At 41.0% G+C, this 26,751-nt stretch overlaps 1 protein-coding gene across 1 annotated transcript in view; it reads right to left on the reverse strand.

The window, feature by feature from the left end:
* Positions 1-25,625, reverse strand: part of WWTR1 (WW domain containing transcription regulator 1) — a 126,009-nt gene extending 100,384 nt beyond the window's left edge. Inside the window, exon 1 of the mRNA XM_034780495.1 lies at positions 25,175-25,625. Coding sequence (XP_034636386.1) covers positions 25,175-25,590 — 416 coding nt within the window. The 5' untranslated portion in view covers positions 25,591-25,625. The remainder of the gene's footprint in view (positions 1-25,174) is intronic.
* Between the last annotated feature and the right edge of the window lie 1,126 nt (positions 25,626-26,751).

Raw genomic sequence — 26,751 nt, forward strand, 5'->3', positions numbered from 1 at the left:
TAAGAGTTGCAACGGGAGTTCTGTAGTTTGTAAATGTTAATATAACTGAAGCTTCACAAACTTATACAGACTGGATGTACTCTAAAGGTAATCCTTTATTTGCTCACAATTTATTCTGAGCATTGGTTTAGTCAAGGGTTTGTATACTTTTATTTAAGGCGGAATACACTGTGCATAAAACTGTTTTATATATGGTTCAGAGTGGCTCTGAACCTTTCCAGACTACTGTACCTCTTTCAGAAGTCTGATTTGTCTTGCACACCCCAAGTTTCACCTCACTTAAAAACTACTTGCTTACAAAAACAGACACAAAAATACAAACAGTCACAGAACACTGTAGCTGCAAAATTGCTGACTTTCTCATTTTGTCTGTATGAAATTTTAGTTTGTACTGACTTCGCTAGTGCTTTTTATGTAGCCTTTTGTAAAACTAGGCAAATATCTAGATGAGTTAATATACCAGTGGTGAGCTGGAGCCGGTTCCCACCGGGTCGCAAGAACCGGCTGTTAAATTTAGAAGCCGGTGTAGAACCGGTTCCTAAAGGGGCCGGCGGGTGGGCAAACTCCGGTCCGAGGGCCACATCCGGCCCGCGGAACCATCCTGTCCGGCCCGCCTGAGCTCCCAGCTGGGGAGGCTCCCTGACCCCTCCCCCGCTACCCCCCCTCTTGCAGAGCCCCAGCACGCCAGTGACAGCGCTCTGGGCAGCTCTGCAGCTCCTGCCACTTTGAGCAGCATGGTAAGGGGGTGGGGCTGGGAGGAGGGGTTGGATAAAGGGCAGGGAGAGGTTGAAGGAGGCGGAGGTTCTGGGGGGATGGTCAGGGGACGGGGAATGGGGGGGTTGGGTAGGCAAAAGAATTCCGGGGGTCTGTCGGGGTGGTGGTGGATTGGGTCGGGGCAGTAAGGGGACAGGCAGTGGGGCAAGTTAGGTAGGGGACAGGGTCCTGGGGGGCAGTTAGGGTGTTGGGGTCTCAGGAGGGGGTGGTCAGGAGACAAGGAGCGGGGGGGTTGATGGGTTGCAGGTTCTGAGGGGGGCAGGATGTGGGTTGGGGTCGGATGTGGGGGGAGGGAGACAGGCATATGGGGCTTGTACTCACCGCGCGGTTCCCTACCGGGTCTTCGGCAGCAGGTAGAGGTGTGTGTGTGTGTGTGTGTGTGTGTGTGTGTGTGTGTGTGTGTTCACTCGCTTCGGGTGAAGGACATGCTGCCGAAAACCCGGAGCGAGTGAAGACCCCCATCCCCCGCTGCTGAAGTGCTGCCGAGGACCCGGTAAGGAACCGCTTTTTAGGATTTTGGGAGTTCATCACTGAATATACCCCCTGGAAAGACCTCTGCATACCCCACTGGTTCAGACAATATGGGAGGAAAGGAAACAATCACAACACAACATGGGTAACTGACACACATTTACTCTCATATTGTTTGGTACTTGTATAAATGTAATTGTGGGTAATGGAGTCTATTTCACTGTCACTTGGGGTGCTTAACAGCATCCTGTTTTTCTAGGAAGATGAACCAGGCATTTCTGTCTCTCCAAGATAAAAAAAAAAAAAAAAAGCCTGAGAAAAATATTTTTCTAATAGAGGCCAGCCTGACAGAAAAAGGAAACGTACATGAGACAATATCCTCAGCAACAGCCATCCCTTTAGTAAAATAGACCAGACAATATTCCAGAACTACTCAAATAAATGCAAACATCTGATTACATCCACAGGGAAAATTTGCAAGGTAGCACAAAATGGAAAGTGACAAAGCTCCTAAAATAAGGGATATTCATTATACTGTTTTATTTGCAAGACTATGTCTTCTTTTAGCCCCTTAACATACAGCTTTCTCTAAGATTCATATTGCAGAAAGAATGAGGAAGACAGAGGATAATCAAGATACCCTATGTCAAAAATTCAAAGTGAAATGGATGTTTTAAGAGAGAGACTTTGCCAGAGCCACACTGCACCAAACAGTAGGAGCAATTAGCGTGCCAAGTTTGGGCATTCATTTGAATTGAAAAATCAATATAAATGCCTCCATATGACTTCTTTTAGTATGAAAGCCCAAAGGCTTTTATTTAAATTAAGTTCAAAACAGTGTTAATTAAACAACATTCAAACTATGGCAGCTTACTGTTTTTAATAGGAGCAATTGCGAATCATGAAAGAGCTGCTTGCTGGACATTCACAAGTCCTGAAATCATTTTTGAGGCCCACAAACTGTCAGCACATTATTATGCTACATCACAAGGTGATGATATTGCAGCACAGCATGATCTTCACCCAGATGTGATAGTAATGCAATGACATGATGGCAGAGTTTGGTCCATCAAACAAATTCATAGAGGCGGGAACTATAGCTTGTGACACAAACCAATGCAAATTACAAAACTCCAAGTTAAGGCCATCTCTGCATCCTTAGCATATGCCACTGTGAAAAGAGAACAAAAAGAAAAGTATGAATTGTTCAGGGATATATAGACAACTGGATGAGGTAAGAATAAAGTTAAGCTTTCAGTGCTCTATGTCAAGAATGTACAATAACTCCTCATTTAAAAGTCATCCCGGTTAACGTTGTTTCGTTGTTACATTGCTGATCAATTAGGGAACATGCTGGTTTAAAGTTGCACAATGCTCCCTTATAATGTTGTTTGGCAGCCGCCTGCTTTGTCCACTGCTTGCAGGAAGAGCAGCCCATTGCAGCTAGCTGGTGGGGGCTTGGAACCAGGGTGACCAGCAGCCCCCTATCAGCTCCCCGCTCCCCTAAGTTCCCTGTGTGGCAGCCGCCCAGCAGGCTATTAATTGCCAGCAGTTCAGCTGTCCCTCCCCCCCAATGCCATGTGCTACTCCCGCCCTCTGCCTTGGCGCTGCTCCCAGGAGCCTCCTGCTTGCTGAGCGGGGGGCGGGAGGGGAAGAGGGGGACTAATGTCAGGGTGTCCCCCTCCCCCCTGCTCCTGCCCCCCGCTTACCCCTTCTCCATATAGAGCAGGGTGGGGACACGACAGGGCTCAGGACGGAGAGAGCTTGTTGGCTGCAGCTGCTGTCTCAACTTCCTGATCTACTTAAAAAGGCAATGTACTTAAGAGTGGTGTCAGCGTACTTAAAGGGGCAATACGCATCTCTCTCTCTCCCACACACAGGGTGTGTGTCTCTGCCTCTGTCTGCCATGTTGTCTCCCCTCCCTCCATTTGTGCTGCCTTGTAGAGTGTGAGGCTACATTAACAACAATGTGTTAACCCCTGAGGGCTCAGCTGAATGCTAGTTCATCATTTAGCAGTAAGGCATTCCCTGGGAAATATCCCACCCTCTGACTTCACCACCTCAACCAAGCTTCACACTCATCATTGCTGTGTACAGTATTAAATTATTTGTTTAAAACTTATACTCTCTGTGTGTAGATAGATAGATAGATAGATAGATAGATAGATAGATAGATGGTCTCGTCTCGTGAAAAAAATTTCTCTGGAACCTAACCCCCTCTGTTTACATTAATTCTTATGGGGAAATTGGATTCGCTTACATCGTATAGCTTAAAGTCGCATTTTTCAGGAACATAAGTACAATGTTAAGTGAGAGGTTACTGTAATAGCCTGCGAATGTAGTTTTTGCCACACATTATGTCTCCATCACTGCCACTCTTCCAGTAGGGATTCTGAGAAGTTCTATCCTTGATAATTTTAGGAGTATAGTTAAACCTTTTCTTTGCAATTTACAGTATGGATTAGAGATATTGATTTACTTTTTATATTATTGTACTATATAGTAGTTTGAGATGTTTGCAGCATGAGGTTCTATAAAGTATATTATATTGTGTATTGTAATGTTTTGCTGTGCATGCAATTAAAATAAGGCATTATAACAAATGTGTAACAAAACAGTTTGTACATTATGCATCCTTAACACTAAAGGTTTTTGCAAAGCTGTTTAAGTGTTAATTACTCAACCTTCCCACTCCCAACCACATGTTTTTTGGGGGGGCGAGGGGGTTGTGTTTGTTTGTTCATTTACATTGCTGTAACTTAACGAAGTTGATCAATCTTTGTCAGGATTTGCTTACATAGAAAAATAACCTTAACTCTTCTGAAGTTAGCCCAGACTTAATTTTTATGAGCAAGGTATAAAGCCTTCAAAATAGGTCATTGTTAGTTTGAAGTTTAATGACACTTCCCATAACTCTAGAGATGTCACAAATTGAAAACTCATTCCATCTTCACTATTGTCTGCCTTCAGTGATTTGATAGACTAAAGATGCAGCGAGAAAAATAAATATGAAACCACATCTAATAACTTCTGGTGATATAGTACTAGTTATTACGAAGGATTGAAAATCATGCTTTTATTAAATTTGCCGTATACTCTTTTCACGCTCACCATTTACTTTTTGAAAAGGCAGGATGTGTTTCAAATCACAAAAGTCTGCATAAAAAAGTTACAGTTCAAGAATTTTACAACAATTATGTAGCGATAAAGGAGAAAACTGTACTGCCAACATTTCAGTGATTAATCTTGGGGTAATAAATTAAGTCATTCAGACTAATTAGCTATTGAAGTATTCTACTTTTTGCCAGTCAAGTTCAAAGTGTTGCCGCAACCATAATTTGGGAATTTAAGCTTTTATTCCCCCAAGCTAATATGATGATCAGCACCATAACCTGCAGGTGCACTCATAGGGTGTTGCATGCGAAACGCAGTGGCCTGCCATTAAACTCTCCACATTCCTGTACTACTGTTTCAACATGTTGTTGGCACAGATCCAGCCTTGATCACCATTCTGCTGCTGCACAAGGAGGATTTTATATTTGCTCTGAAACCTAAAGAACAGAAACTTTATGCATAATATTTTGCCTCCATTTCATTCTACTTTTACGTAATTTTTCTTTACCTTTTATTAAACGTTCACAGAAAAACCCTGAAAATAAAAAGTCTATTGAACAAAAATATACATATGATTGATCAAAACAGTTTTATAAGATAGTATAATTTACATGATTTCTTCATTAATATGAAGTCTCCACTTTAAAACAAATTTTAAAAGTACCAGTTAACATTTTTAAGACGATCTTTCAAGTAGCCTAAAATAATTAAATTCATTACTTATTCTTGGTTCTAACAAATTAAGTGGCGGATTTTTACAAATCTGTGTATGGATTTTCTTTTTTTAAATTTTATTTGAAGATTCCATTTCAAAGAGAATTCTACTGGGGAAACGAGGAACATAGACCCCACCAGAAAAATAATAAAAACCTACAAAGGTAAAGGGGGCCAAAAAAAATCTAGATAGCATCCTTCAACTCAGAATAGTCCTGCTTAGATAAGCTAGAAGCCAAGAAAAAGAAAAAAAAAATAATCTGCATTTTAGCCATCATTGAATAGGAGTTATCTGACATATTCCAAGGCTGGGGAAGGAGGTCTCAGTGACAAAGGCAGCTCATTCATCTTGCCCACAGGTATATTTAAATTAACAACAAAACCTGGCGAACAGCCAGATGAAGCTTGACCATCCCCAAGATAGGAGTATTATTGTTCGTTTTCCTAGCTCAACAGCTTCTACGAAATGGAACCAAACACTTCTATTGTCACAAAAATTAATGAAAAAACAGAAGGGAAAATTTTATTTTGAAAACTACACTTTGTGCCTTATCCTGACAAATGGTGAACCCCTACAACTTTAGCTGACGTCCACATTAGGTATGAGGCTCAAAATCACTCAGGATTAAGTCCTATAGTCTACATTTTCAAGAGTGAAAAGTGTTTTTGAGTGCCCAACTAGAGTCACCTTAGAAGACCCTGATTATTTCCAGAAAGTGCTGAGCACCTGCTCTCTGAAAAACAGTCCCCTTTAAGATGAATCATAGAATATCAGGGTTGGAAGGGACCTCAGGAGGTCATCTAGTCCAACTCCCTGCTCAAAGCAGGACCAATTCCCAACTAAACCATCCCAGCCAGGGCTTTGTCAAGCCTGACCTTAAAAACCAATAAGGAAGGAGATTCCACCACCTCCTTAGGTAACCCATTCCAGTGCTTCTCCACCCTCCTAGTGAAAAAGTTTTTCCTAATATCCAACCTAAACCTCCCCCACTGCAACTTGAGACCATTACTCCTTGTTCTCTTATCTGCTACCACTGAGAACAGTCTAGATCCATCCTCTTTGGAACCCCCTTTAAGGTAGTTGAAAGCAGCTATCAAATCCCCCCTCATTCTTCTCTTCTGCAGACTAAACAATTCCAGTTCCCTCAGCCTCTCCTCATAAGTCATGCGTTCCAGCCCCCTAATCATTTTTGCTGCCCTCCACTGGACTCTTTCCAATTTTTCCACATCCTTCTTGTAGTGTGGGGCCCAAAACTGGACACAGTACTCCAGATGAGGCCTCACCAATACCGAATAGAGGGGAATGATCACGTCCCTCGATCTGCTGGGAATGCCCCTACCTATACAGCCCAAAATGCCATTAGCCTTCTTGACAACAAGGGCACACTGTTGACTCATATCCAGCTTCTCATCCACTGTAACCCTAGGTTCTTTTCTGCAGAACTGCTGCCTAGCCATTCGGTCCCTAGTCTGTAACAGTGAATGGGATTCGTCCGCCTTAAGTGCAGGACTCTGCACTTGTCCTTGTTGAACCTCATCAGGTTTCTTTTGGCCCAATCCTCTAATTTGTCTAGGTCCCTCTTTATCCTATCCGTACCCTCCAGCGTATCTACCACTCCTCCCAGTTTAGTGTCATCTGCAAACTTGCTGAGAGTGCAGTCCACGCCATCCTCCAGATCATTAATGAAGATATTGAACAAAACCGGCCCCAGGACCGACCCTTGGGGCACTCCGCTTGATACCGGCTGCCAACTAGACATGGAGCCATTAATCACTACCCGTTGAGCCCGACGATCTAGCCAGCTTTCTATCCACCTTATAGTCCATTCATCCAGCCCATATTTCTTTAACTTGCCAGCACGAATACTGTGGGAGACCATATCAAAAGCTTTGCTAAAGTCAAGGAATAACACATCCACTGCTTTCCCCTCATCCACAGACCCAGTTATCTCCTCATGGAAGGCAATTAGGTTAGTCAGGCATGACTTGCCCTTGGTGAATCCATGCTGACTGTTCCTGATCACTTTCCTCTCCTTTAAGTGCCTCAAGCTGAGCGCACCCCCCCCCCCCCCCCCAAGAAAGCACCACCTTTGTCAGGAATGGGAATTCAGCTTGCAGATGGGTTGCTTCAATGGATTCAGGGAATCCAGGAAAATAAATATTGCATATAACTCATGCATGACCTAAGGATTAGGCTATCTGTAAAACTGGTAAATCATTAGAAGTACATTAGACATTATAGTTTGCAAGACAAAGATTGAGTCCAACTCTCCTGTAAGCCCAATGAAAAACTGCCACATTAGCGTACTGTGGGTGGATCCTCACATATCGGTATGGATCACGCCTTTGCTAGGAAGAAGGCAGATCTGGAGCAAAGCCACTCTTGGAACAGCATTGATTTCTACTCTTTTGTCTTCATCCCACATATGGAAAGGTGAACGGGATGAAAAGACAGTGGGGGAGCCAATGGCAGAATGGATCATCAGCAAACCAAACCATTCAGCCAGGATGGGAACAGTAACTCAGGGGACAAAGCAGAGGGTCTAGCCCCTCCACTGGATATCTTCACAGTTACTCAGGGTCCATGTATGAAGCCTAGACCCATAGCCCTTCTGTGAAGCCACAAACATCTTTCCATCAGGGGGAAAATATGATGCTAACACCATATATTCAAACTCAAAGTTTTGGAAGATATATTCCATTTCTGGAAGGAGAAGGGAGGAAGTGCTCTCTATGGGATACTGTATCCCACTCTGGAACCAATCCTGTAATCCCTTATTCAGATGAGTAATTCTTACTCACAGGAGTAGTCTGGGTCAATGAGACTACTTGCCTGAATAGGCATAGTTCACTTGAGTAAGGATTTGTGGAATCAAACTCTTTGTTGGTAACAGAAAAAAAGCTACAACAACACACCTAACCAAATTTATTTTGTAATGTAAGCCTTCCACCATTAATGTTTCTTGGTATCAGGAAGTTTATCTAGTTAAATGTTTTACAACACCTTCATTAGATTGTAGGTACGATAAATAAATTTTAAAAACCTATCAGATCACATGATTTGTTAAGGCTGTGCCTTACTTACAGCTTGTTTTTTTCCACTGCCTTTTAAGCTAAACAGTCATAAAGAATGAGAAAAAGTTCAGCAGCACTGATCAAACAAAGCCCCAGCTGATAGTGTCTTTTAAAAAAATACTTTAATAAAACCTCAACCCCTAAATAGGACTATTAATTCAAAAGTAAAATGTTGGCCAACTAAAAAGAGGACTTAAAAGAAATTACAGAGAGCCATTTGTCAATTCATGTCTCAAACTTTCCACATAGCTTTGTTTCCCCTTTCCAGATGTAAATTAAATGCAAGGTAAAAACAATAACCACTGCTCCCAAGGGTGGAAAATGTAATATCTTATTGTGTAGTATTCCTGCTGAGTCAGATGCAACCGAGTCTCTGTTACAGCTGATCACGTCAATAGTCCTTGAACTAACAATTCTCTACAAAGGCCTTGACAAGATAGATCAGAATAACTCTGAAACCCAGATTTAACTCTCAATTGTTCGGGTTTGTGAATAAATTGTCAATAAAGAATTGAAAAATACTTGCATTTTACAGGGAGAGAATATACTCAAAGTCAAAAAGTACCCAATAGTACCAAATAAATACCTCCAAGAATTCTCAACAGCCAGACTTTATAAAAAAAATTTTCAGGTCAACTTTAATTGGGCTTGTGCCTGTCTCTGTTTCAATATTATGTTTAAAGAAGGTATTTTATTGTTGCTTTAAAGTCTGGGAGGTTCTTTCTCTCTTTCTTTTTAAACTTTAGGAATATCAGGAGTGTCAAGTTTGGCCTTTCCTGGCTTTGCCAAAAGATCTCCTAGATGCTTAGTCTATAGGGTTGCCAATTTTGGCTGGACGTTTTCCTGAAGGTTTCATCACATGTCATAATCTTTAATTAAAGATTAATCTTTAAATCCTGGAGACTCCAAGACAATCCTAGAGGGTTGGCAATCCTATGCTCAGAGCATGTATACTGTGAGCTCCTCTTACACATTTATTAAATGAGCATAAGTGTTGAATCTTTAACAGATTTAGTTTCTGGAAAATGTTAGTCAAGCACTGGAATTAAATGTGTTATATAAAGAAAAAGTGTTTTAAAACACCTAATTCAAAATCCCTTCCCTTCTACTTGCTCAGTTTCACACTCTTGATTCTTCTGATGTCATAATTTCACTGATTCTCCAGTCACCACAGTGTCGCCCAAGTATAGACAAAAATCTGAATTTTTAATGTAAAACATGATCAAACAAGTAGAACCTCACACCCCTTCTTAAAAAAAAAAAGTCATGTAGGTGATAGGTACAGCCTACAAACTGGGTGAGGCCAAGGTGGGAGACACTGTGGCCAGGCTAGCTAGGAAATGAACTGATTCAGCACGTCTTCAGGAGAGACTTATTGTGAAGCACTGGGCTGTTAACTAAGCTGCCCTCCACCTGGACCTAGAGGGAAAGAAGCAGAAGAGTCAGTGGCTCTACCACCTACCCTCCATCAGCAAAGCTTCCCCTGCCGGCACGGGGATTGTATATTGCACATGTACAAACACACGTGCCTGCCTAAAGGCTGAATCTGACCCATCGTTTTTTATTTGGGTTAACTTCACCTTGCCTATTCATTTTTAACCTAGGCATGGGCAGTGAAGTAATATGAACGTGCAAAAAAGCATTTTTCCCATCCTTATTTCCAAGCACACAGTTAAACTTCTGTCTGCGTAAGCATGCAATAAGATGCGTAAAATGTCAAAACAATTAGGAAAATGTAGTGTCAAAACCAAAATTTGAAAGAATAAAACCTTTTGTAAAGAACTCCCACACTAAATTCTAGTCTTGTCAGCTTGAAAATCTTGACCTTTTAATGTAGTCCAAGACAATGCTGTACAGTACTGGCTATGTAATGCAGGCTGTATAATGTAATAAACTCATTTACTGCTGCAAAGCCCGCTTTGTTTGAGCTCCCCAACGCCTATTCTAGGTGGATTATGGGACAGGAGCTGCAAAGGGATGGTCCAGAGAATGTCTATATCAAACTTCCTACAAGGTTTAGGCAATAGCACAATTTATACAAGAATTACAAGGAGTCTGGTGGCACCTTAAAGACTAGGACTCCTTGTTGTTTTTGTGGATACAGACTAACAGAGACAATTTACCATCCACTGTGTCTGTTTAGTTTTCCTTAGACAAGGACACTGGGCTAGTCAGTTTCTAATCCATTCCAATTTCTGATACTCATGCCCTTGCTCAATGTTATCTGTCTTCTATCTTTCTTAGGTACCTATGCCCCCATCACCATTATATCTTAGTGCTTCCTAATCTTTAATGTATTTATCCTTACAACACCCCTGTGAGGTAGCGAAGCACAATTATCCCCATTTTAACAAATGGGGAACTGAGTCACAGAGAGACTAAGTGACTTGCCCATGGCAGAGCAGAAAATGAACCCATGTTTCCTATAGCCCAGGCTAGCACCCTAGCCACTGGGCCATCCATCCTCCAGAATACTGTTGTATTTAGGTTTAAGCATACTGCATGTAAATGCTTCAAGCTAAAAAAACATATTATTCAGATTTGTACAGCTGACAGTAAATGTCCTTTGAAGTTTTAGGAAGCAATGAGATCTTACAGTTTACCAAATTAAAAACATATTATACTCCAATTTAAAAAAATACAGACTTAAAAAAGTATAAATTACGTCTTGATTAAGAACTTCTATTTCAAGTTCATTTTGTGAGGCCTTTCTTTTTATGGTTCACTAAACACTTGAAAAATGGGAATGAGAAATGTTGAATAGAAATGGTGAGAGTGAGTGGAACAGGAAAGCTAACCTTGGAAAAAAAGGATGGAGTGGAACAGTAGGATTAATAATAGTGTGGAGCGTAACTGGGCCACTCACTATGACTCGGTGGCTTTTATCCTCTACTGGGTGAATTATTGGACAGTCAGAGAAGCTCAATCCATAGAGGAATTGGGAAAAATCAATATTTAGAAGAGCTCCATACAGAAATGAAAACCCTGCCCCAGAAAACTAAGGAGGCATCAGCATAGGTGCTGGAATTAGGGGTGCTGTTGTACCCCCAGCTTGAAGCAGTTTCCATCATATACAGAGGTTTACAGCTTGGTTCGATGGCTCTCAGCACCCCCACTATCAAAATTGTTCCAGAACCCCTGAGCATAAGGAGATGTTACTCTAAAAGTTTAGTCTAACGGCAATAAGCTCTGTTCAGCTTCCCAAACAATTGTGCCTGTGCCTGTATATTCTTCCCTTATGTTCAGAAAGCAACATATTTAAACAGAAAACAAACTAACAAAAAATAAAAAAACAGGCTCTCCTCAACTGCTGGAGCCACATCTGCATTTTAAAAATTATCACAGGAAAGAAATACTAAAGTATAGTATAATTCCCCTGAGATTTACATTATTTAAGAGTTCATACACCGGGCACAGGCAGCAGCATAACACTGGGTCTGGACTTTGATTTAACCAAATGTAAAAAAAAAAATAACTCTCCCTCTCTATATAAAATGAGGAAAAAAATTAATCAATGCCACAAGTCTGTACATTTAAATTCAGCCCATATGACATTTCCTTGTAGTTTAATTGCTTCCATACAATTTATATCTGCTAGTCACGCTAGGCCCCAGAGTACTATATATGCTTTGTTACAAAGAAGCTCTTGTCCTATAATAACCTCCATAATCAAAGTAAAGGAATTATGGGTAAGGCTGAGCAGACTGAGTGAAATAAACAGGTTTTCAACTTCATCCAAAGCATACTTAAAACAGGAAACGAGTCAAGCCTAACCACTGGCTCTTCCATCAGGATTTGAGAGAGAAAACAGCAGAGAGCTGCAAATGACAGACTGTGTAGTCTCTACATTGTCAGACAGTTGAAATCAGACACATTTATCATTCGGGTTCAGCAGATTACCCTGCATACTGTAGCCTATTTATGCATTATAGAGTTGAGGTGTTCAGAGAGATTTTCTTTTCAATTAGCTCATATCACTTTAGTGAGTTTTAAAAGTTGGTAACACCACCAACTCATTAAAAAGATTAAAAAAACAAAACAAAACAAGAAAATCCCATACTGATAGTTCTCCCTTCTTACTCTAATCAGCCCAAACAAGTTATAAATCCTTTACTTCTTTAGTTAGGTCAAGTACACATTTTCTGGAATGATCCCAAACAAAAAGTTTAGTGTTCTAGGCTAACAGTATGAAAATATATGTAAAAGGTAGTTAAAACAGCCACTTTATTTTTGTTACCCTTCAGCATACAATATCTATTTGCAGGTTTTTCCTCCCCTTAAAAAAGTACTAGTAACTAGCTGATATTTGTTTTGAACACTACTGTATGTGGAGCAATCAAATTTCCTGCTGACACCAACAGATAGATACATAGGTGATTGGTGTCATCCATTCAATACGCCCAAGGACTTTGGGCCTATTCCACAGACAAAGTTGCACTAAAGGTGCAATTTTATACCAAGTTAGCTAAAGTCGTGTAACTCTGCATGCGGACACTTAAAATCATATAAATGTAGGACTGGAAGGGAGCTTCTATTCATTAAATAAGTTTTGCTTGTGTCATTACATTTACAGGTGCAAGCTAAACAGATATAACCAGTGTTAAACTGATAGAAAATAAACTGATATAAGAGTATCCACACAGTGATTTGCACTGGTTTTAAAATAAATAATTTTTAAACCAATTTAAGTTAAACTGGAGCAACTTCTGAATGTAGACAAGCCCTTAGTGATAGGTTTCTCACAAATTTCACCCAAGAAACCTTTCTTGGCAATATTTCTGAGGCCTACCGCAGGGCTCATGTTTAGCCATCTTCAGCTGGAACTTCCAGCAGAGTCATAAATAAGCATTTTAGTGCCTGGGGCAAGCAGTCATATTTGCGCCCCTAGAGGCAACATGTGGGGGGGATCACATGCCCCCCCGATTTATGCCTCCCATTTAGCACAGCGGTTTTCAAACTGTGGCGTGCACCTCCCTAGAGGAATGTGCCCCACAGTTTGAAAACCGTTGCCTCCTGCCAGGAGCCAGCAGATCGGAAGCTGATGGAATGGCCTTAGTCCACTCGGGCCCCCAGCTCTCCATGCTCTGGGAGCCAGAGTACTGGCTGGCTGCCCACTCAGCAGACCTCCCTGCCCTGCTCCCCGAGCCAGGCCGCCTCTGCGCAGCCTGGTGCTCCCAGACAGAGCTGGTGGCACAACTTCAATTGGCGCCCCAACATGCTCTTGCCTCAGCCCTGAAGGAGCTCTGTGCTGGCCGGCAACATCCCCTGAAGCCGACCCCTGCCCACGAAGCCTGGCTGCCATGAGATGCTCCCCAATGTGCTCCCTGGAGTACTCATTCCTCTTGGGCATCTGGCTCTCAGCAGCCCAGTCAGACCCTGCTTGCCACCCAGGGACTTGCCATTGCAACAGGGTTACTCTCCCCACACTCCCTGTGCGCAGAGCAGATTCACCCCTTCTCCCCTTGGCTGCCCTTCCCCATGGCTTCTGGTCACACAGACTGAACTCTGAACTTGGCCACACGAGCCCGATGCCCAGCCCAGGGGACAGGCACCTGCTGGCAGAGTGGACTCGCTCGCACCAGCTCCAGAAACCAAGGCCGTGAGAACAGAGCAACTCCTAAAGTTACCATATTTCAAGTTCCCAAATAGAGGACACTGACAGGGAAGAGGAATTGGAGATGGCATTAGGGGGGTGCTGGAAGGGTTATTTGGAGGGCACTGAAGGAGGTACCTGTGGCAGGGGTACTCACTGGAAGTGGACTGCAAGCGCTGGGCTGGCTTAACCGGGGGGGCCCCAGCTGCTGCATGCAGGGCTCCTGCTTCCCCCTCCCCATTTCCCCTGCCCATTTCCTCCTCTCCCTCCCGCCACATCCTCCACCCCATTCCGCTATTCCCTTCTCTTCCCCTGCCCTATCCCATCCCCCTTCCTTCCCCACTGCCTCTTCTCCCCACCTCACCCCCCTTCCTCTCTTACAAAAAGATAAATGAATTATCTAGTCAGATCACATATTTACAATTTCCTCCAGTGAAACAATCTGATTTTAAAACCATCTACTCTAAGTATTCATATACGCCTTTGGAAAAGAAACCTTATATTTCAATGGAATTAGATATTATTTGTTATGCATATTCCTTCTTTCTATTTCACTCTAAACTATAATTGTGTGTTTAATCTTACATTTGGCAGCCCTTGCTCTTAGTATACAAAACAGACATTGTTAAATAGTCCATTTATAACCAGTGTCAGTAAATATGATCTGTCACTTCAGCTGCAGCAGCTCTGTGGAGTCAGCTTACAAACACACTAACTTAGAACTCCAAACTCTGCTCTATTCAGCACCTCTCAAATCAAGACCCAAAATAGATACTTATCAGTCAACAAGATGTCAAACAGCTCTCAAAAGGACTTTCCAAGTCCTGGTCTACATTTACAATTTAGGTTGATATAGCTATCTACACCCCTAAGCGCTGTAGCTGCACCGAACTAACCCCCAGTGTAGATGCAGCTAGGCTGACAGAAGAATGCTTCAGTCGAACTAGCTATTGTCCCGTGGGAAGGTGGCGTTCCTACAGTGACAGAAAAACCCCTTCCCTCATTGTAGGTCATGTCTAAAATACAGGGTATACTGGAATAGCTACAGCTCTGTAGTTATGCCACTTGTCCCATAGTGTAGACATGACCTATGAACGCTAGACACTGTGTCTTAACTGCCTCTGAGTTTCTGCTATAAGAGTATTGCCATTATAATTCAATTTACATGATTGATTTATTCTTATACCTTTGCATACAAATTTCATAACTAATTGTAACAAATTTCATAATATGCTTGTATATTCCAATGATTTGTCAATTCAAAATGTTTAACCCAAATAATAGTTTGCTAACTAACAACTGGTGAATTATGAGGTTAAATTAAACACATTGCTGCAAATTCTGGAATTGTTAAACTCTTGGTAATAATTACAAAACGTTGTGCTACTAAACCATAATGTTTTCATCTGCCATTTTTCATTTAGTTTGAAAGTCTGAAAAGTTTTTAAGTTAACCTGAAAATGTTTTTGTCTCCCATTCGAACAACTGAAAGTATTACATTTCCCTTAATGATTTTTAATCCACTTCTACACCTACAGTTAAACATAAGCTTGGTTAATAATCACCACAGCTCAATAATTATTAAAATGTAGCTACAGACAAACACAAAGAACAATTACTTTCGCATGTGTGATACTGGTGGAACATGTTCCTTTGAGTATAGCTTTTTCAAGGTTTCAACACAGGCCCTGATCCTGCAAGATACCGAGTGGAGAAACCCCCAACTCCACTGAATTCAACGGGAATTGAGAGTTGAGAGCACTCAGCACTTCACAGGATCTGGCGCCTATAGTGAATTTAGGTCTGGTCTATATTTGAAGTCGCACCACTTTAACTAAAGGTATTATTGTAAGCCTATTTAAAATTAAATTAGTGCACCTTTGAACATAAATGTCCTTTTTTCATACATTGAGTGTAAAGTTCAATTTGAGTGCCACAAAATTAATATAATGAAATGGTGCATGTGCTAAATTAAAAATGACTAAACTTTAGAGATTTTACATACACAATAGTTCAACAGGACAACTCACCTAAAGCGAAGATATAATTGAAGACAAATTGTTACCTGTCCTGTTAAGCAACTCTATAACTTACAATAGTGAAGCCTATCCAAGCTTATACCCACTTGACTGGATTATAACAAATAAAAATGAGCTAGCTGATACCTGATGTCCCTGTATCTTACATACTACTTTCTACTATTTTCTCTTTTATATATTCTCTGTAGTTTGACTAACTGCACACCTTTGCAGCAATACAAATAAAAAGTGCCTAAAAATTAACTATATTTGTAAAACATGTTTTATTTCTAATTAATCTATACACATGGGAGATCCTAATGCAGTTTTTCAGTTCTTCAATTCAATGTTTCGGAGGTAACATTTGGCATGAAAGTTAATATCTTAAAACTTGGAAATCAACCAAAGCAACACAATTAGCAAACTCACAATTCCCTGCCAATCTCCCTAATGCAATGCACGTTGTCATTAATCGTATGGAAGTTTGCATGTACCATATATGTATATTGTATACACTGTGTAATACATTTTAAAACTATACAAACATAAAAGAGACATATCAAACGTAAGATGACTGCACTCAACAACTTGTCTTCAGGAAACTAGTGTAAGCTTTTGAATAATCATTCATGAAGTTTCCTTCCTGTTCTATTCTATTATTCTTGACCATCCCTAATAACTCACATGTTTATACAAGCCCTGCATGCAACCCTGGCTATGTACTCTTTGTAATTTGTCAGATATATGTAGACTACCTTTAAGCACCATTATTAGCTGGGAAAAGTACCTAAAACTACCAGAAAGTCAGTTTTACCTTCATGTAACAAGACAAGAAGTTTAAGGACTTTGTACTAAGAGTGTTTAGACTGACATATTATACCTACAATTTTTACTACTAAATGTATCTGCCCAAAGACCATAATTAGGCTTGGCAGAATTCAACTTTTTTTTTAAATCATTTTGATGGATAATATTGATTTTATTTTTAAGCGGTTTTTCAATTTTTATCAATTTTCACATTTGTGCAAAATTATGGGGTTTAATTTTTCTTCAATTTTTATCTATTTAAATGTTAACAGTTGCATGAAATCATGGGGAAGGTCAGATGTTGCTATATATAATTATATAATGACAGATGTTGAGACTCAAAAAGTTAAAGTTTTATAACCATTAAAACAAAAAAATGTCTGTGTTACATGTCAAAATATACAGAGCCTTATATCAAACTCTAATAAGTTCTCAAGCTCCATATTTCTTACTTTGCCTATCTGTACATTTCAATTATCAATGGAAATATTTTTTGTTGGTTTGTGTATACAATGAAATTGACATTTACCTCTATTTACTGATAAATAGGGTGACCAGATGTCCCGTTTTTTGGGACTTTTTCTTATATAGGCACCTATTACACCCCCACCCCCACCCCCGTCCTGTTTTTTCACAGTTGCTATCTGGTCACCCTACTGATAAAAATCAATTTATTTCAAGTCTAACTATAATCAAATTAGGCATTCAAACTCAAGATGTAAAAAGTGAGTATGTATGTGAAAATACAGTTGCAAATTTTTCTGAGCAGTGAAATTCTCATTTGTTACTATTAAAACACAAAAAGACAAATTTTGCTTTCAGTTACTTGCGTACAACCACAATGAACACAGTAGGGTTCCAAATGTGTAACTGTCAGCAGAATATGGCCCACCATCTACAGCTTTTATTAGTATTTTCGATCATAACTTTCAGCACCAATGTTACTGACCTGCAAAAGAAATGTACTAAGGTTTCTCATGATTGATTCCCAATTATTATCTCTACTGAACTTAAATTACATTTTTCATAATGACTTTTTCAAACCAAGTTTAAATGTGTGTGTGCATGTATGTGTGTGTGCCTGTGTGTGTGTGTGTATATATATATATATATACACACACACACACAGAGAAAACTCTTCATTGTTGAAAGTGTAAAAGATATTTTGTTTGCACTGTAATAAAACAAACAATCTTCTTCAAATAATACAGAGCCAAATCCTGAAGTCCTCATTTAGTCCTTAATTAGACAAACCATAAAGAACTTTGTGATTTGCACCTTATCAAACTTTGGTTAAGAGAATCAATTTTCAAATTCCACTTGGATTTTCTTTTGTATATGGTACTACAAATTACCAAATCAATGGAATACATAGACTATGCAGTTCCTGAACCTGTAAGTGTTCTCCATGTGGAACCGAATGAACTGACTGTGGGGTTATGTACGATCCCCTGCTTCTTTAAACTGTATTAATGGATTTATTTGCCTCTCCTATTGGATTGCAGTGCATCTCCCTCTGGCACAGGCCAGTCACTCAAATTTTGCACAGGAATGAGGGTTTGACCCCCCAAAAAGTAATTTAAAAGTCACAGAATTTAGAAATGGAAAATACTTAGTAGATCAAGTCCATCCCCATGAAACTGGAGAGATAAAGTCAAATTCTGTTCTCAGCTGCACAGAAGCTATGGAAGTTACTCTGGATTTACACCAGTGTAACTAAGAAAATAATTGGTCCATAGACTCATGATAAGTAATGCATTAGACATTAAAGTGATACTGGTAAACCTGATCTTAAATTAAAGGTACTTTAGCATATATTTAGGAAAACTACTGTAATGATATATATTTCACCAGTTACCAAAATCATCAAATCTGTTTAGTTTTGATGCGTACATTCTGACACTCAAATGCTCTGTTAATAAAAGTCAGACATAGTTGAATTGTCGAAGAATAAACTTTGGTTTTGTATTAAAACTTTCATACCTATAAAGGACTTTGTAAAGTAGTTAAATACACACATTGATTGTATACAGCAGCCATTGTGGACTCAGAAATAGATACCACATACCCTTGGACATTATAACCCCTTTTTTATTGAGCGGGAATATTGGCAAGGGGACCAGGATTATCCCCTATGCACGGTCATGGAATCACTACCTTCCACCTGGACAGTCATTAGAGATGGGGAAAAGGCACCTAGATTCTAAAGGATGAATGAAATACTCTAAAAGGCAGTGCAAAATGCCTTCAAGTGACATCATCATAGGACCTAATCACATCAGCCATACCATCAGGGGCTCGTTCACCTGCACATCTACCAATGGGATATATGCCATCATGTGCCAGCAATGCCCCTCTGCCATGTACATTGGCCAAACTGGACAGTCTCTACGTAAAATAATTAATGGACACAAATCTGACATCAGGAATCATAATACCCAAAAACCAGTGGGAGAACACTTTAACCTGTCTGGTCATTCAGTGACAGACCTGCGGGTGGCTATTTTACAACAGAAAAACTTCAAAAACAGACTCCAAGGAGAGACTGCTGAGCTGGAATTGATATGCAAACTAGACACAATCAACTCAGGATTGAATAAGGACTGGGAATGGCTGAGCCATTACAAACATTGAATCTATATCCCCTTGTAAGTATTCTCACACTTCTTATCAAACTGTCTGTACTGGGCTATCTTGATTATCACTTCAAAAGTTTTTTTTCTCTTACTTAATTGGCCTCTCAGAGTTGGTAAGACAACTCCCACCTGTTCATGCTCTCTGTATGTGTGTATATATATCTCCTCAATATATGTTCCATTCTATATGCATCCAAAGAAGTGGGCTGTGGCCCACGAAAGCTTATGTTCTAATAAATCTGTTAGTCTCTAAAGTGCCACAAGTACTCCTGTTCTTTTTGCGGATACAGACTAACACGGCTGCTACTTTGAAACATTGCAAAGTGAGTAGCTTTCTAAATCACAAAATTAAAAATAGTGAAGATGTATGACCTCTTGCCTAACACCATCACACTATACATTAATACCAAAGTAAGCCACAGTGTTGCTGCGCTTTTACATCAGTGGTTGGCAGTAGTTTAAATACATTTATGTAGTTCCCTGCTGTAGACAGGTCCGTAGTGGTTTGGACCAACTACTGCAGAATACTGTAGTACAAAGACACTATTTTTTTTCCTGTTGTGGAACCCAGTTTAATAGAGAGATTGTAAGACTTATAGATAACTCCTCTCCCTTTTGGAACTAATTAACATCTTACATTCATTAGGGCAAATATTTTTATTTTTGAGTACAGTACAGCACTGAGTACATTGTCTGCACTAAACAATAATAAATAGTAATCCCTATGGCACTTTCAGAAATTACTTTGGAATTTGCTATAGGAAAGTAGTATTAGGAAAATATGTATGTATCATAATTATCTTTAATACTATACATCTTGTTGGTCCTTTCTGGAAAAAGCATATTCATACTGTCTCCTTTTGCTTCCTATCTCCTCTCCCTTTCCCTACTCCATGCACATGCTCAGTAATATAAAACAGACCAGATGTGAAACCAAGCTTCCAGTCCCCCACTGGCACTAGAAGGAAAACTTGGGGCATGCCATATAAACAAAACACTACCAACAATTACACTGCTTTTTCCCTGGGCACGCTTTTATTAGTAAATTTTACTTTAAACTGCTAGCATTTACTATAACATTTTTTAAAAATACACAATGGTAAAGATAAAAGTTGCAACCAGTTCCACAAATTTGTTCAGTACAAAAACTGTACTCTATGCAGACCTGTTTATCCTCTGGAATGAAATCACAATCCAACCAGAAACACTAACACACAAAGAGAAAACACTTGAACCTTAGACTTCATTTGAAATATTAGGCTATGTCTCCTATAAAAATAACACCATAAGTGATAATAAGTATTAGTTGAAGAATCCTTATTACTACAGACACATTTCTGCATGTTGAATAATATGAAATTGATACTGTCATATACCAAAAAAAGGACCATGCATAGGCATGCCTATCTTTCCAGAAATCCTCTTTATTAGAAGAAAAATCAAATTTAAGGTTTTTCCACACATGCACACACAGCAAAAATGTTTTAGATAACATTACTGCATGAGTGAATGTGTTTATTAGTCTGCTTTCCATCCCCCCACTTCAGTGGTTTGGTATTTAATTACAGGGTGGAGCGGTCCTGGGGCTACTTATGTTTCTTCCAGTCATAGCCAGAACTCCCCTACAGGAATTAACATGCAAGACTGTGATCTCTACAAGTTATAGCTAGTTCTTGGTCAGCAAAGCTAACCAAAACTTATTGTTCATTAACATTTACACCATTACTTTCATTTAATCATCTTGAAAAGATAGATAGATAGATAGATAGATAGATAGATAGATATGCTGAATTTACTTTAAAAATCTTAACAAATACAAAAATATAATGTGCTTTGATAAGAGTAGGACAACTTTATTTTTGCTATTTGAACTTCCTTCTGCTCCTCTCCCTCACAACTGATTTATGCCAATGACTCTGCACAAATAAATGTTGAAGACTGGATGACAATGTAAACTTTTGAAAAGATAGCCTCTAAGAATACACAAAGTTAACCTTATATATGTGGTCTGACCAAAACTGTTTTTAAAATAAATTAATCTGACTGACCAATCTTATTACTTGTCTCTGACATTACAGATTATTTTTCACTTGGCTCTTAAGAAACATCATTTAACACTATTTTAAATCAGGATTTCTCCAACAAATATTATTTTCTCTCAAATATATTATACTCAGTGGTAATATCGGAGTTTAAAAATTGATTATTAGGTAGCTAGGTGTTATCCTCAAAAAAATAATACTGCTTTGCTGTATAACAAAACTTTCATTCCACACATTTTTAATTATAATAAAAAATCCCAGCAATTTAATGATTAACAAATTCTGTTGGACAAATAAAACCCTAACAAACAAACAAAAAGTCCACAACACACACACAAAAGATTCCAGGTTAGACAGCGATTCACACACACACTGTCAACCTTAATTAAAGGAAAGAATAGTAAGTTGTGAACCAAGACATGTCCATTTTAAAAAGTACAACAAATAAAGCACAAAGTAACATAATAAAACAAAATTCCCCAAAACCTGTTCTGATTTTTTTTATTATTGTTATGGGAGAAAATATAGAAGATACTTTTATTCGGGCTTACATGTGCAGGAGATCAGAGGGCCATATTCTTTTGGCCTATATAGCAGGAATGCATCTAACTTTGTGGAGTTTTCTTGGCTGAATATGAATAGTACTGTGTGGCATGGGCTTGAAGGTATAGCTGACAATCAATTTTAAGATCAGATGAACAAAATGAGTAATGATAAGTAAGTACTGCTCCAGGATAACTAGGCCACATAAATGACACATGCCTTTTTACACTTGATCATATCTTTTGATACTTATTTACCAAATGGAATGTAGAATACTAAAGAAAAGAAGTGCAACTTAAGAAATGGACAATCATCTGCAGCAAATGGACTTGTGTGCTCCCATGTGCAATTCCCTTTCCCAGGCAAAAATAGAAGAATGATGGGAAATTGTAAATACTGGTTTTGCAGCTGGGCCAGCATTATGCACACAGCATGGGTGAAGGTGAGAGCACAGGAGATCACTTTGATCTTAACCAAAAGCCAGATTGCTGACAAAAGTATAGTAACTCATCATGTTTAATGCCACCATCAGCCAAACCCTGAAAATACCTGTTGGCTGAGTCCTAACAGGTATTAACAGAAAAACCTGTATTTAAGGGTGACTGTTTACAGTGCTGTTATCAGTCTCTTTTTAGTCTTTTCCTTCTTTCTATAGCTTTGTCATTGCTCTCTTGGGGACTAATCCCGAAAGATACCCAGTGACAAAGTCTCCCATTGCCTTAGGTGGTAACTCAGAGCACTCAATAACTCACAGGCTCAGACCTTAGAAGCATGCTTATTTGAGCCATCAGAATGTTATCACCAATGTAGACTAACATAAAATGGCAGAATAGGGAAGGTGTATTTTCATGTTTCACAGTAACCTGGAGTACAACCAAAGGCGGGCCCTCAAGTTCCACAGGGGAAGTGCATAAATGGTTTGGATTTTGGGTTTCGGAATCATCCTCAGGTTGCAAAGTGGTCAAGTGATGAAATCATAATAAAACCATGTCACTGATTTTCTTCAGAATACAATCTTCACTAGCTTTACTTCTAGCCCTCTCATACATTGTTGATGCAGATGGCATATATTATGTCATGGCTAGGTTCAAGCTCAAGGAGCTTCCTATTTCCCTTGATGGGAAGTTGTGCTAAATGAATATAGATCTCCTGCAGCCTGAACAGTTGAACTCCCACACTATTCTTATATATTTGTTACACTAACAAGGTTTTCTGTTACTGACTGTTTACAAACTGAATATTCTACCACTTTGTTTACAATGAACTCTGGAGTACAGGAATAAATCTATTAAAAGAAATTTACCAAAATAAATATAGTGATTATCAGGCCTGCTTCACTGCTATGCACCAGTTTGATGTCGATGTCAGAAATAAAATATAATACTCTTTTGGCCAGAATTATTAACCAAAATGATACTGGATGATGTTGCCATACATACGTCTTAAAAAAAAATAGATGTTACTAGTATAAAGAAGCATCCAATGTCACTAAAGATATGGAAGCTAAAAATATAATTTACACCGGTTGCACTGCAGAATTACATTCCATTTTCAAAAGCCACCCAAGATATGAAGGATGGCCTTGTAACTAACGCCAGGAGGCCTAGGTTATGTTCCTATATCTACCAAAGATATTCACCTTAGGCAAGTCACAAAACTGCACTATGCCTGTTTCTCATTTCTGTAAATTAGGAATAACAATTCCCTACTTGACAGGATTGTTGTGGGGCTTAATTAGAGGATATAAAGTGCTTTTGAATTCTCAGACAGAAAGCAGTACAGAAAAGCACAGTAGCACAACCTAGTAGATAGAGCACTGGACTAGGCCTCAGGAGACATGGGTACTATTCCTGGTTCCCCTACTGGCCTGCTGACCTTAGGCAAGTGACTTCACCTCTCTGTGTCTCAGTTTCCCCATCTGTGAAATGGGGATAATGAGGCTTACCTCCTTTGTAAAGCACTTAGCAATATACTGATGGAAAATGTTATCGAAGAGCAAGGTATCTTTATTATTTTTGTACAGTGTCACAGAACTGTCTAATTAAGGATCATGTTGTTGAGACTCCATAGCAATAAAGGATTGAACTAAGGACACTAAAGCAGCTTAATCTGAAGACCCTCATTTTTGTGAATTTCTATCTCAGTTATTTAACCTAGTTTACTTGAATGAATGTGCATTAATACTAATTAATGTGGAAACAATGGGAAAAGATAACCTTATATTTCACTGAAATAAGTGTTAATATACTGCAATATTTAACCTGTGATACCATTTAGGTCACATTTTAATGCCTGCAACACAGCATATACTCACCTGAGACCATGAAAACAATCATACCTATATTTTTCTCTTGCTATTTATTAAGTATTCTCATCCTGTTTACCTCCAAGAGTCCTTTCATAAATTGGTCATGAAAAAATCATGTGACAAACCATGACAATTGTATTATGGTGGAGTGAACTGACTATAGTAATCTAAGTAAATTTCTCTTTTTCAGTACTAACAGTCAAGATAATTTGCAAATCAAGGAGATATAACAAACAAAAAACTACAGGATACAGAAACTTCACAAATGGCGTATTATCTCCTATCCATATGGGCTCATCCTTCAGTCAGACTCCATCATTCCTTATAGACTCACTTGTAAATGGATGTGCCCAGGTCCTCCTGAATGAAATTCCTTAAAATGGAGTGACCCGTAGAATGTCTCTCTGTGATTTCTATGGCCTCTATGTGTATGTGACTTGTGAGAATTTCATAAACTTCTCCATGGCACCCACACCAATTTCTGAGTTTCAACAACATACATAAGACCATTGGCAACCATCCCATACCATAGCTTTTGCTATCTCCACTTCAGCATCAACATGTGAGAAATATGGCAACCAGCCAATTAACCCTCCCCCCTTCATCATCAAAACCTGGCAACCACCTTACAGTCCCCATAACTACCCCCCAACCAGCTTCTATGTCATCCTAGAGGAACATGGCAATGACTAACTTCATTTTCAACAGTCAGTAACCCCAGGGCCCCTTTATCCCCACACGGTGCCCCAGTGCAAGAATCTTCTTTGCCCCCATCATCAATGTTTTATATAAGGAACTGGTAAAAGCCCTCATTTGCCCCCCACACCTGGCCAAAGTCCCTTTTACATCCATCTATCCGTCCCTCCCCAGCCAGCTCATGGTCCCTTTCACACATCCCCTTACACAGCCAGCTTAAGGTCCCTTTTACACCCCTCCACTCACACAGCCGGGCCAAGCCCCTTTAACCCCACCACCCCAAACACACAGCGGGCCCAAGGTCTCTTTCAGCCCTGCCCTTACACCTGCCCCCAGCCCCCCTCGCCCCGCCTGGATCTCCAGGCACCCTGGGCCCCACTTACTTGAGGAAGTATCTCTGGCCCGTGTGGGTGAGGGCCATCTCCCAGCCGGGCGGCAGCGGCAGCTCGTCGGTCACGTCGTAGGACTGCTGGCGAAGGTGAGCGTGCTGCTGAGCCGGGCTGGGGGTGGCCCCAGCCCCGGCGCCTAGCAGGGAGGCGGGCGAGGAGTGTGAGCGGACATGCTGGGCACCAGCGGCGCTCAGCCGGGGCGGGTGGCTGCCCGAGTCAGTGCTGGACTGGCGGGAGTGCGAGCCCGAATCGGGCTCCTTGAAGAAGGACTCGGGCAGGATCTTCTTCCTCCAGGAGCTGGGCTTGGGGTTCATGACCGTGTTGAAGAGCGCCTCGAGCTCCGTGTCCAGGTCCTGGGTGACATGGATCACTTGCTGCCCCGGAGGTGGAGGGACGGGAGCAGGGTTCATCTTCTGCACCGCAACACCAGCTCAATGCAACAAACTTCCCAACGGGAGGCAAAGAATCAGCAGCGGATCAGGGATCCAGGGCAGATCTCCCCTGAAAACGTGTCTGTATCCCGTCAAGGGGCGGGCAGTCAGCAGCGAATGGGGGGAGGGTGTCCCAGGCAGCACCCCCACAAACTAGGGGATGGGCAATCAGCGAATGAGGGGTGCAGGTAGTGCCTGTATCCTACAAGGGCCTGGGTGATCAGCAGCAGATAAAGGCACTTCAAACCAGCCCCCCACAAAACGTCACTGCACCCCTCCCTCGAGTGCCCGGCGTCCGGACACTCAGCAACAGACCAAGCAAGGGGTCCGAGCCAGTCCCCTCAAACACGAATCTGTATCTCGCACGATCGAGTGCATCCGAGTCAGTCCCCACGCAAAGTTATGCAACTTTCTCTGAAACTTTGGCTACTTGCTGCAATTCCCTGGGAGGGGGTGCGGGCTCCTTTAGAGGGCGAAGGAAGAGTTCTCGCGGCTGTCACCGGGCGAGAGCTGGCTGCTGTCCGGATTCCAACGGGGAGCAAGGCACACGGGGGAGGGGGAGTCTGGGACGTTCCGAATCCGAACGTGGGGACCCAGGGGACGTTCTATCTGCCACCCGTGTCCGGATCCGGGACGGAGTCGCTCGCTCGCTCTCCGCCTCCTCCTCCCCCAGCTGCACAGAGGCGGGCAGGATCAGGACTTTGCTTCTTCTGCGCTGGCACCGCGTTGCAAAGGCGAATTTGAAGGCGGGGGGTGATTCTGTCCTCACATCCTCACAATCCAGGCTGCCTAAGCCTGACGCACAAGGCGCTTTGCGCTGTGGGGGCTGCGCCGCGGCTGCTCCCAATCCCGGTCTGTCCCAAACAAACTTTGCGAAAAATTCTCAACCCTGAGAATAAGGCGGGGCAAAAAGTTGGGGAGCGGCATTATTCATGAGCAGTGTGCCTAGGGCAGCCCGAGCCCCGCCCCCTTCTCCTCCCTTCCGAGCTCCAGCCTCCCCAAAGCCGTCGTGGAGTCTTAGCTATGCGAGAAAAGGCTCTCGGGGGTGAGATCTGCGGGGCTCTCGTCACTCAGAGTCCCCGGCGGCGGGGCTGGTTCAGGTTGCAACACTTGAAGGCACAAGTGGCCTTATTAGGCGGA

Source organism: Trachemys scripta, chromosome 9 (genome assembly GCF_013100865.1).
Source record: "Trachemys scripta elegans isolate TJP31775 chromosome 9, CAS_Tse_1.0, whole genome shotgun sequence".
In the NCBI taxonomy this organism is placed as follows: Eukaryota; Metazoa; Chordata; order Testudines; family Emydidae; genus Trachemys; species Trachemys scripta.